This window comes from Trachurus japonicus, chromosome 9 (genome assembly GCF_045865225.1).
Source record: "Trachurus japonicus isolate A0001 chromosome 9, Traja_1.0".
Classification (NCBI taxonomy): domain Eukaryota; kingdom Metazoa; phylum Chordata; class Actinopteri; order Carangiformes; family Carangidae; genus Trachurus; species Trachurus japonicus.
The window spans coordinates 414,626-426,664 of NC_140915.1; the positions used below are offsets into that span (position 1 = coordinate 414,626).

At 45.3% G+C, this 12,039-nt stretch overlaps 1 protein-coding gene across 1 annotated transcript; it reads right to left on the reverse strand.

Annotated features, from left to right (window-relative positions):
• Positions 1-3,837: 3,837 nt before the first annotated feature.
• LOC146980433 (protein NLRC3-like) lies at positions 3,838-8,736 on the reverse strand. The gene is made up of 7 exons (XM_085787887.1): positions 8,650-8,736; positions 8,287-8,515; positions 7,532-8,133; positions 6,336-7,435; positions 6,055-6,228; positions 5,835-5,963; positions 3,838-3,844 (listed from the first exon to the last, which is right to left on the reverse strand). The coding sequence occupies exons 1-7, from the start codon at positions 8,650-8,652 to the stop codon at positions 3,838-3,840; spliced, it is 2,244 nt and encodes a 747-aa protein (XP_085644013.1). The 5' UTR covers positions 8,653-8,736.
• Between the last annotated feature and the right edge of the window lie 3,303 nt (positions 8,737-12,039).

Genomic DNA, 12,039 nt, shown 5'->3' on the forward strand with positions numbered 1-12,039 from the left:
AGAATGCACCTAAAATGCACTATAACCTTTACAGGTGAACTTCATTTAACCTTCTCTAAACTTTTGAATGCACATGTCCAGTTGTTCAATGTTTCAGTCCTTATTGAATAACATGCTGTTCTCTAACAAGCTGATTAACTACAGTACAAAAATCACAAGCACCATCTGATTTAGTGGTTCAGTTGTAATGTTCTGCTTCAATGGCAATTTGTATCTTCTTCTCTCTCCCTCTCCTCTCCACCATGTTACCATGGTGACATCATGAGACCAAGAAAACACAAAGTTATTGAGACATTGAGATTTTTGTTGAGCTATCGCCACCACTGTTGTTAGCTTTTGTTTGAGATAAAGAAATGACCATTGCATCCTTCTACTTAAAAGGCCTCATGATAGAATATCACTGTAGCATGAACTTTTTATAGGGATATTCTTATCAAATATCCCTAACTTTTTGTGAGTTGTAAATGTAAGTCAGACTAATTGAGTTTAAATTCTTTTCTAAATTCTAAATTCTTTAGATTCTTTCCTTTTTTTTTTTTTAAAGCGTAATGCTGTGGGTAGGGAGGCTGATGTCAATCAGGATTACATGCACTCATTTTTATTTGAGTAGCTTATGATCATGTTTTATATTTTATTCTTTTTATGATGTAACACCAGTTTGTGGACCCTTCAGGACAATGCTTTTGTCTACCTAACGTTGATATGTTGAAATTTCCAGTCGGCCTATCACAGTCAAAGACAAAAAAAAAGGCAGATCTTTGTCTTTCCTTCCTCTGGGCTAGGCCTCGGATCTCCCATGAACCTAGATCCGCCCCTGCACCCAAACATATTAAGCATATATCGGATGTTGTCTCATCCTGTAGGCTACAATCCGCTGTCGCGCTTCAGTTCGGCGTCTGTTCTATTTTTCACGCGAGCCGCGAGCGCCGTTGTCAAGCTGGATAGAACAGCTCGTAACAGACAGGAAGTCGGACACAGAAAAGGCGAGAGAATCCGGTCAATTTTCAAAATAAAATGATGATTACCGGTAATGAAGTTGTTGCTTGTCCGTCTATAAATATTTGTCAGTTGCGTCTGCACACGAGACACACACACACATCCATACATACAGAGCTAGAGACAGACCTGTGTGTGTGTGTGGAAAACCGAGTACAGACGAGTGGAGTTGATGTTTTACCGGTGCAGAGAGAGCATGAAGCACGCTCCCTTTGCTACCTGCCTCCTTGTGGTGGGGACAAAATTGTTCTTGACAAAAAGTGGTGGGGACATGTCCCCAGCGTTCCCAGTGTAAATGACGCCTATGGCCACAGCAGCAGTGAGTGGATGAAGGAGCTCTAATAGAAACCATCTGATCACAGTGACAGGACGGATCAGGATCTCATGATCAATGACTCTGTTCTTCTCTGCTCTTCACACAGATCAGCTGCAACACACTGACTCACTGAGATCAGTCACATCATGTGGAACAAAGCAGCCGTCCTCAGGACCAGTCCTGGGGCCTCATTTATCAAAGAGGGTGTAAAACTGCTACTAAATATTTGCGTACGGCAAAAAGACGAAAATGGCGTACACCCTAAATATTTACACCTTTTTCAGATCTATGAAACTGTGCGTACGCACAACTCTCCGCAATAAATCACACCGGACCCAAGAATGGTGTACCGGGGGACAGCTCTCCATTCCGACACACCTCCACTTCGACACCCCGCTGTTCCGAAACACCCCCACTTCGAAACACCGCTACTCCGACACCCCCTCCTCCCCCCCGCAGCTGTCCAAGGTGCTGAACCACGTGACGTTGTTTACATTCTGCTTTGCGGCTTGTCTGTGAAACGTGCGCTGCTCAGAGACTGGGCAGATCTGTCCCACTCGTTGTTGGAGATCTCCACACAATAATAGAAATAGCCTACACTTTTTTTCTCCCCCCCTGCTCCGCTCGAGTGCGGCTGAACCCGGCTTGAGCTCACAGGGGCGCGAGGCTGCTGCAGCCGCCGCTCATGCTGACAGCTGACTGAGGGAGATGCTTTGGTTGGGTTTAGGCAATGAAGAAAGGAGTTGGTTAAGTTTAGTAAAAAGACCAGGTAGAGGCTAGACAGGCCAGAAGCATAATGAACATTATGTGTCATTAATATGAAGTATTTGCTTGTTTTGCAGTTAATTATGCACATGATCTGTTTGACCCCAAAAAGGAAAAAAGGATCAATGCGCACTGCGCGCTGGGGGTTTCCCCCAATAGCTTTTTCGGAATAGCGGGGTCTTTAGAAAAAATAGAAAACCCCGCTATTACGATGAATGGAAGTCTATTGTTGGAAAGGCGGGGCTTCGGAAAGGCGGGGTGTAACCATCACACCGGACCCAAGAATGGTGCACACGTGAACACACCTCTTACCCCGCCCCCGGAACGCCTATATACAACTATATATGGTCAGCACGTGCATATTTAATTAGCCATGTGCGCTCTGTGGCGCAGCAACAAGTGACAACGGAGACAACGGAGACAACGGAGACAACGGGCGGAGGACGGGGGAAAGAAGCGGAACTTCTCCGCTTCTCCGAAAGCAGATACATGGGCAATAAATCAGTCAGAAAAATGATCTTGCATTTTAATAAGCTACAATAAAAACAAAAACCTCCCAAATCTCAACAAAAGGGAGCAGAAAGAAGAAGAATCTTATGTAATCTGCCCGTTTATCCCAGAAAATCTTTAGGCTATTTATTTATTTATTTTTTACCTAGATGTTAAAACAATGTAAAGCAGGACGATAGCTACTTTGCACGCCTTTCCACTACACAGTTACAGCTCTACTGGACTCGGTTTGGGTCATTTTCCAAGCTGAGTCCTTCACAGTTCCTCCTCAGGGCCGCGTTGTCTCACTCTTTATTTTCTCGTCAGCTCCAAACACACGTGCACCTTGTTAACTCAGGTGACAGAATAATAACAGTCTAGGCTGCAGATCAGTTTGCGCTGCTGCCGGTGTGTTTTTAAACTTGGATGGTTTGATCCTTGTCGGACGTCACACAGCCTAATCAAAAAAGCAAAATCCTCAATCCGCTCTGTTTATCAATTAACATAGAGCCTAGTGTTATTATAGAGCGGGTTGGATTGCCAGCATCAACGGTCCACCACTACCACAATTCCTTCAAAGAAATCCTACTGTCTCTTCTAAATGTACTCCGCTCCTCTCTCCCTCTCACACTGCAGTTCTCTGACTCAGCAACGGTGTCGCCAATTCCTCCTGTTCCTCAAAAAAGGCGTAAATCACGGTACGCCAGGGTCAAAATGGGTGTAAATGTCCGCACTTTTCCCCGTCAGGTTTTGGCTTGATAGATCCCAAATTTGGCGGAGAAAAGTGCGTACGCACAAAACGAGGGGAAATGGTGTAAAAAAAAGGTGTATCCACAATGATAAATGAGGCCCCTGGGCTCCATCAAACCTGTCCACACATTTTGACTGGACTTGAAGTCAGAGTCCAGAGGAAGCAGAGAAACTGTAGAGCAGAGAGAAGCAGGCTCAGCTCAGAGCACATGGACTCAGACAGGAAGTGAAGCTCCAGCTGCTGGAGACTTTCATTAAGGAGCCACTTTGTGGCTTCATCTGATCTGGAGTCAGCACACACACAGTCTGAAAACAGCTGTTTGACCACACACACATTCAGCCATAAACACTGATTATTACACTGTTCACTACACTACACTTTCTTCTGATTGACAGCTCCAGGCCTCTGGACAGTGAGGACATCTGGATGTCACACTGTGATTGACTGTCTCCTCAACACAACAACACATCTCATCAGGACAAGACCAGGATCTCAGAGAGACTGAGCTGATTATTGATCATCAATATCTGACCAGACAGAGAGGGTTGGAGACTCTGGAAAAACGGTTCTATCTGGCCACATTTTGAAAATACAAAGTCAAAAGTCCCAGCCCCTTTCCTCAGATTTCTCTCTGAAGCCACGCCTTCACCTTTACGTGGACCTGGGTGAAGACTGTGATCACGCACGCGAGAGAGTGAGATGGCAGCTTGATTGGGCATAGGCAGAACCAGACATGAAGCCATCTGATCGGTTTTTCCTTCTCGGAGCGAAAAGCATGTATTGGTCAGAGTTTTGTCTATCCTGCAGCTGCCACAGAGGTCCGATTGTTTTTGTTCCTTTTTCTGAATAGATAATGTATTGACTACTCTCAGGATAGAAGGACCATTTCACCCAGTATAACAAAAAGTGTTTCTGAACATGATTACCAACCATAACTTTAAACCAGCAGCAGCTGAAATGTTTCCTCATCAACTCTGAAATAAAGTCTGATCAAAACATCTTGAGAGACTCAGAGCACAGCTGCCAACATCTGGTTTCATCATTGAGATCTCTTCTACTGAATATGAAACAGTGAGTTATGATGAGACACTGAAGTCATCAGGAGGAGAAACTCCTGATCCCAGTAGTTCATCACTGTGACTGATGAAAGCTGCACAGCTCATGTTTGAAACACTCTGAGATTTTGTCTTCAGTATAAACTGTGTTGGGACGAGTCAGACTGAGACAGAGGACGTCAGTGGAGTGGGCGGAGCTTCACTGTGGCCTACACCACCTCTGGATATGGTCTCAGTGATCAGATCTGATGTTATCAATGCATCAATCACCTGAGACAGATGTTAATACCAGGTGTGATAGAAAATGTTCCAGCTCCTCCTCCTCTATCAGACGTTAGGGACTTTAAGCAACGGCGGATTTTGCCACGGCTACGGCAGCCGGAAATAAATCTCTCCTGACTCTGGTGCTGTAGCAGTCAAATCCGTAGTAGTCATTAAGCAAGATGCTGCGGCTACAGTAGCTGTCAGTTCAAACAGCTGATCGCTCACGTGACAGGGTGAGGGTATAAACACAGCTGATGTGAGCGCAGACCTGTCAAAATCCCCTGTCCTGCGTCAGGTGTGCTGCACAGCGTCAGGTGTAGCATATGAACGCAGCTAAAAGCGACCGGTGCCTCTCACGGTGACCAAGCTCAGATAAATACTACATTGGATCAGCTGTAGTTTATCGCGTGTCCTCCCGCATCAAGCCGCAATATACCGGAGCTCCTAAAAAAAACCAAAAAAAAAACGCTATGTGCGGCAGAGCTGAAAACAGCTGAGTTCTCCTCTACTACAGCTGAACACCTGTCACAGTGTCACCTAAACTTCAACCTCAGACTGTCTGCTTCCCAGATGATCACACAGGGAGAGCATGAATGTGTGATGAGTTGTGTTACAGAGTCCTGTATCAATGTTTAGGCTTATTCGTCAGTGCTTTATGTTGTCATGATAATTAATAGGCCTATATGCTGAGAAAGAAGATTGTAAATCAAACAAATCCTACAGGGAAGACCAATTTATGTTTAACGAATCAAATATTGTTTTGGTCCGAGTAACTGATAATAAATGGGCTATGTTTAATTCTCTCTTTTTTGGGGGATTGGGGGGTGGCGCACAGCTGTTTATTTTTCATTAAGGGGGGCTCACTCTTTGAAAAACCCTGGGTTAGTGTGTCACTATCAACCGTAGAACACGTTTCATTTCAGAAATACAACGAAAACCATTTAATTGACTCGCCTGAGACACGCGTTGTAGCGACAACGTGAGAACGCTTGATTTGCCGTGGTAGATCAGCCGGCGACGGCAGGCAACGCCGGCACAACGGCTTCAGTCTCGATCAGCGGAGCAAAGATCTATTTCCGGCTGCCGTACCCGTGGCAAAATCCGCCGTTGCTTAAAGTCCCTAGTGTGTGTGGCTGCAGCAGCCTCTCCATACCTGAGAGAGTCCAGTCTCCAGTCTGGATCTTTCAGTCTGTCTGACAGCAGCTTCTCTCCTGAGGCCCCTGGATGGTTGTAGCTCAGGTCCAGCTCTCTCAGATGGGAGGAGTTGGAGCTCAGAGCTGAGGCCAGAGAAGCACAGCCTTCCTCTGTGACCAGACATCCTGACAGACTGAACACACACAACAACACACAGGAACCCTCTGTCAACACCTGCTGCTGTGTTCAAGTGGCATCAGATAAACAGCTGGATGGATCCTCACCTGAGAGTCTCCAGTCTACAGTGTGGACTCTCCAGTCCACCAGACAGCAGCTTCACTCCTGAGTCCTGCAGGTTGTTGTTACTCAGGTCCAGGTGTTTCAGACTAGAGGAGTGGGAGCTGAGGACTGAGGACAGAGCTTCACAGCTTCTCTCTGAGAGGTTACAGCCGCTCAGTCTGAAGAGATGATCATGAGGAATTAAAAAAGAAAGGGATTTATTTTCTGTCCTGTTGAAAAGTGTTTTTATACAATGATGAATAAATCCAACTATCTCTACACTTACAGAGCTTTGTTAGAGGCTTTGACCACTGGCAGCAGCCTCAGAAGAACCTCCTCTGAAGCAGAGTATTTCTTCAGGTCAAACTCGTCCAGATCTTCTCCTGATGACAGTAAGATGAAGCCCAGAGCCGACCATTGACCAGGAGACAGTTTATCTGTGGAGAGACGTCCTGATCTCAGGAACTGTTGGATCTCCTCCACTAGAGAACGATCATTCAGTTCATTCAGACAGTGGAACAGGTTGATGCTTTTCTCTGCAGAGGGAGTCTCTTCAATCTTCTTCTTGATGTACTGGACTGTTTTCTTATTGGACCCTGAGTGACTTCCTGTCTGTGTCATCAGACCTCGTAGGAGAGTCTGATTGGTCTTCAGTGAAAGACCCAAGAGGAAGCGGAGGAACAAGTCCAGGTGTCCATTTGGACTCTTTAAGGCCTCGTCCACAGCACTCTGGTAGAAATGTGTTGATTTGTCTCCCAACACTTGAGACCACCTGGATGTTGTTTGTTGTTGTGACATCAGGTTGCATCCAGACTTGATGAAGGTCAGATGGACATGAAGAGCAGCCAGAAGCTCCTGAACACTCAGATGGACGAAGCAGAACACCTTGTCCTGGTACAGGCCGCTCTCCTCTTTAAAGATCTGTGTGAACACTCCTGAGTACACTGAGGCTGCTGTGATATCGATGCCACACTCTGTCAGGTCTGAGTCATAGAAGATCAGGTTTCCTTTCTGCAGCTGCTCAAAAGCCAGTTTTCCCAGAGACTCAATCATCTTCCTGCTCTCTGGACTCCAGTGTGGATCTGTCTCAGCTCCTCCATCATACTTGACCTTCTTCAGTTTTAGATGAACCACCAGGAAGTGGATGTACATCTCAGTCAGGGTCTTGGGCAGCTCTCCTCTCCTTCTGGTCTTCAACACCTCCTCCAGAACTGTAGCAGTGATCCAGCAGAAGACTGGGATGTGGCACATGATGTGGAGGCTTCGTGAGGTCTTGATGTGGGAGATGATCTCTCTGACCTGCTCCTCATCTCTGAACCTCTTCCTGAAGTACTCCTCCTTCTGTGGGTCAGTGAACCCTCTGACCTCTGTCACCATGTGAACACACTGAGGAGGGATCTGATTGGCTGCTGCAGGTCTTGTGGTTATCCAGAGGCGAGCAGAGGGAAGCAGGTTCCCCCTGATGAGGTTGGTCAGCAGCACGTTGACGGAGGTGGACTCCGTCACATCAGTCAGGATCTCAGTGTTGTGGAAGTCCAGAGGAAGTCGACACTCGTCCAGACCGTCAAAGATGAAGACGACCTGGAACTGATCAAACCTGCAGATTCCTGCTTCTTTGGTTTCAGAGAAGAAGTGATGAACAAGTTCCACCAAGCTGAACCTTTTCTCTTTCAGCACATTCAGCTCTCTGAAGGTGAAGGGAAATGTGAAGTGTATGTCCTGGTTGTCTTTGTCTTCAGCCCAGTCCAGAGTGAACTTCTGTGTTAAGACTGTTTTCCCAATGCCAGCCACTCCCTTTGTCATCACTCTTCTGATTGGTCGGTCTCTTCCAGGTGGGGTTTTAAAGATGTCTTCTTGTCTGATGGTTGTTTCTGGTCTGTCTGGTTTCCTTGAAGCTGTTTCAATCTGTCTGACCTCATGTTCATCATTGACCCCTCCAGCCCCTCCCTCTGTGATGTAGAGCTCTGTGTAGATCTGGTTCAGAAGGGTCTGGTTTCCTGCTTTAGAGATCCCCTCAAACACACACTGGAACTTCTTCTTCAGGGCAGATTTGAGTTTACGTCGACAAACTGGAGCAAAATATCCTGAATGAAAACACAAGAAATCAGACCAATAAGAAAATATAACATGATAATTCCTCTAAATAACAACTTTATGAACACGTTTCCCTCCATGTGTTAATGTCAGTGAACGTCTCATTTGTCCATCATGTTGAATCTTTAGAGAAATCCTCTTACTGCTCTGCAGACGCTCAGCCAGCTCCTCCTGCTTCATCCTCCTCAGGAAGTTCACTGTGATCTTCACTAATGCCTCTCTGCTGCTCCTCCTCTGCTCTTCATCCTCACCATCCAACACCTCCTCACCCTCCCTCTGACTCCCTGAGCATTCTGGGTAATCTGGACTCAGAAGCTTGTGGATCTTCTTCAGCTCATTCTTAACAAAAGTGACCATGTTCTCCTCCAGCAGCTGGAACAGAAACTCTATGAGTGACAGCATCAAACTAAAACCTGACAGACTGACAATCCACTGGTGTCAAAGTGCAGCATGGAGATGATGGTGAACACAACAGATGTAACAGCAGCTGTTGGACATGTCCTCACCATAAATATGGAGTCCAGGTGTGTTTGATGCTGCTGGGCAGACTGACCACTGGGGACCTCTGAGCTCTCCTGGTCCACTCTGTGGAGGAATCAGTGTCAAGTCAACATCAGCACAGAGAGATAATACGAGATGGACTTTATATGTCCCCTGAGGACGTTCACAACAGACACAGACACTTTGGTTTCAGACCTGGTCCAACAACACATCATACAAACTGGTTCATTTCTACAATAACCTGAGTCTGACTGTCAGTTACAGCTTACATCTGATCAACAGATCCACGTCCTCCTTTAAAGTCAATGCCCCAGTCTCTTGACTGGTTGCTCTTTAAAGACAGACAGCTGGATCCAGGAGAGTCTGGTCTCTGCTGCTGGATCCTGAAACAACAACACAACTGATGTTAAATAGTTTAGATACTGTGAGGAGGACAAGGCGATTGGTTTGTTTTGATTAACACCCGCCCCAACAGTCCGTATCAACCACACAGACAGTGTGCGGAGGAAGGGGTGTGTCTGTGGTGTGTCTGGTACTTGCTGTAGCTGCGGTGTGTGTGTAGCGAGCGCCGAGCAGAGAGGGAGAGTCGAGGCTTCGACTATTAAACCATGGACCCCAACCCGGGTAAAAAAGAAAAAAGAAAAGGCGGTGCCGAGAGGGAGAGAGAGAGAAAAAGAAAGGCGCTGGAGGAGGATGCGGCCAAATGCCTTAAGTTGACAAATTTATTCACCCCCCCCCACCCCCAGCCAAGATACCTCTGCAAGTAATTTATCTAAAAAAAACAAGAAAACAACAACAACAACAAAAAAAAAACACTGGTTCTTGTCAGAAGGCTTTGAGGTCCAGGGACATGGGTCCTTGAGGCTGTAGCTACACTTTTACACAGTAGGCTATAGGCCCTGGCCATGAAATTAAACGAGCCACTTTTTTATTGTTATCATTCCATTATTATGTATATGAATACAAGGGCAAATTAAGTGAGACATAGGCTACACTATCTTACTGTATTAACTATAGTGTATGGAAAAACACTGTATGTTTGCTATTCAAAGGTGGTGATGGTGATGACATGAGTCCTGCTGGTACTTCAGGAGAAGCCAGTGCAGACCAGTTGGCAGAAGGTACAGAATCAATTCTAGAGCAACAACATGCAAGTTGCAGACATAACACCAACAGGCATTGCCATTTGACATAAATGGCTCTCATTTGTAATACGGTAATTGCTGCCATTCTATTAAGCACTAGTGGTGTTGAATTTTGCTGTCTGTTGCTGACTTGCTGTTATGTATCCCAGCCCTATTAGAATATGAGTCAATATTATGTGATTGCTTAGGAACTATACTCTCGGACTGTATTATACATTGCGTCTATCAGTGCGTGCATGTTCTGTGAACATGTATTCAAAGGGTTAGGGTTAGGGTTAGGGTTAACCCTCATAGCTGATTTATTGTTTGATTTGGACTTTGTTGTCTTTGTTTATTAGGTTATATTGTAGGCTATAAAAATATATGCCAAAGAGGCCGTTGACATTCCACGTGATATGACTTTTATGTAACCTTGGCACTGCGTTAAACCTTTATTCTCTTCTAGTAAGTGTGTTAGTGGATTTTGCTGAGGATTGTGGTGTTACTGTATTTACCAGCCCGGCCCCAAACACAAAAGTTACTGTATATTCCTAACTTAGTTTGTACATAGGTCCCATATTTGAACTTCTATTTGGAATGCGCTGTGTGTGTGTTCGTGCGTGCATGTGCGTGTACATGCGTGCCAATGCATGTAGGTGTGGGCGTGAACGTGCGCGTGTGGGCAAGGCCAGGGTGGCCTGGTTACATGACTGACTCCTGGCCTGAAAAAGTCTCCCAGTCCGGCCCTGAACATGTGGATGTTCAGGTAGGGACAATGTGTATCCGAGTTATAACTCTGATTTTATGGAGAATCATTGAAATTTGACTCCACAGGAAGAACGTTCAACAGAGACTCGAAAGCTTTGAAATCTAGTTTTGTCTTACATCTGATCAGCTGATCCACGTCCTCCTTTAAACTCAATGCCCTCATCCTTTGACATGTTGCTCTTTAAAGACAGACAGCTGGGTTCAGGAGAGTCTGGTCTCTGCTGCTGCATCCTGAAACAACAACACAACTGATAAATGTGCATGTTGGAGAAAAACTGATGAAAAATATCTTCAATTTTTTAAGAAACACAACAACTGACTTTTAGAGAGAAAAGTCTTTCTGACTGTTTTAAACTCTGACCTTTGACCTGTGGTCTGGCTCTTGGTTTTAGAGGGAGGGGCTCCCTCCTCTCTGTCCTCACACTGATCCATGCTGCTGAGCTCACATCCACATCAGCTCACACACACTTTGTAGCTTCACCTGCAGAGGAAACACACATCATTCATGTGCACAGCAGCTCACATGTCCATCATGTCTCCAGCTGCTCCTCCACTGATTGGCTCTTCTCCTCTGCTTCATATCAGTGTCAGCTGAATGCAGTCACACAGCAGTGAGGAAGAGGAAGCTGCCATCAGCTGCTGTACTTCTACTATCAGTCCACTAGATGGTGTCATGAAGCTGCAGATCTGAGTGGAGAGACTGGTGTTTTTGCTGCAGTTTATTTCTCCCACTGAACCCTAAATATTTAAAACATTACACAGTAGAAGAACTGTGACTCATGTTTCTACGTTGGACCAGACGGCTGCATTGTAGAGGGTAGGCACTAAGCAGCAGTAATGAGCTGCCTCATGTTTTTAGTATGATTATATTGCACAAGGTCACTGCTGTTTTGTTTTGTGCCCTGTTTTTGTCTAAAAGCATGTTGTGGCCAAAATAAAATACATTTCATTGCATTAAAAAAAAAAGAGTTCCTATTAAACCATCCACGGAGAAAACAGGAAAAAGAGTAAGGGGCTGTAGGTGTTCACACGTTAGGCACCTTAGCTACGTGAAGCACTTTGAATGCAAAGTTTGTCCCGGTGTAGGTAGTAAACTTATTTCACCTCACAGCTTCATTATCACAACATTCAGTCATTTCACTCACTGGAAATTCAGAGAGAGAACAAGACTCTTCACTTATTGTCTCTGTCAATCCATTCATCGTCTGCTCCATCAAATTTCAGGAAACAAAGTTCGTCTCAGTCTGAGGCCACGTCTTGTTTTGTCCACAGCAACAATCAAAGAGACAAAAACATTCAGTTTACAGTCAAAGAAAACAAGGAATTCTTCAGTGTTTGAGGCTAAAAACTGAACATTTCTGCTTGAAAAATGTAAAACTGTTGCAGCTCTAAAAAAAATTCTTCAGAACAATATTGATGATTTGTGTCCAATAATCAATAACCCAGAGTGTTTGCTGTGTGTAATCACAGACATGAATGGTGGGGACACAAAGACAGTGTTTT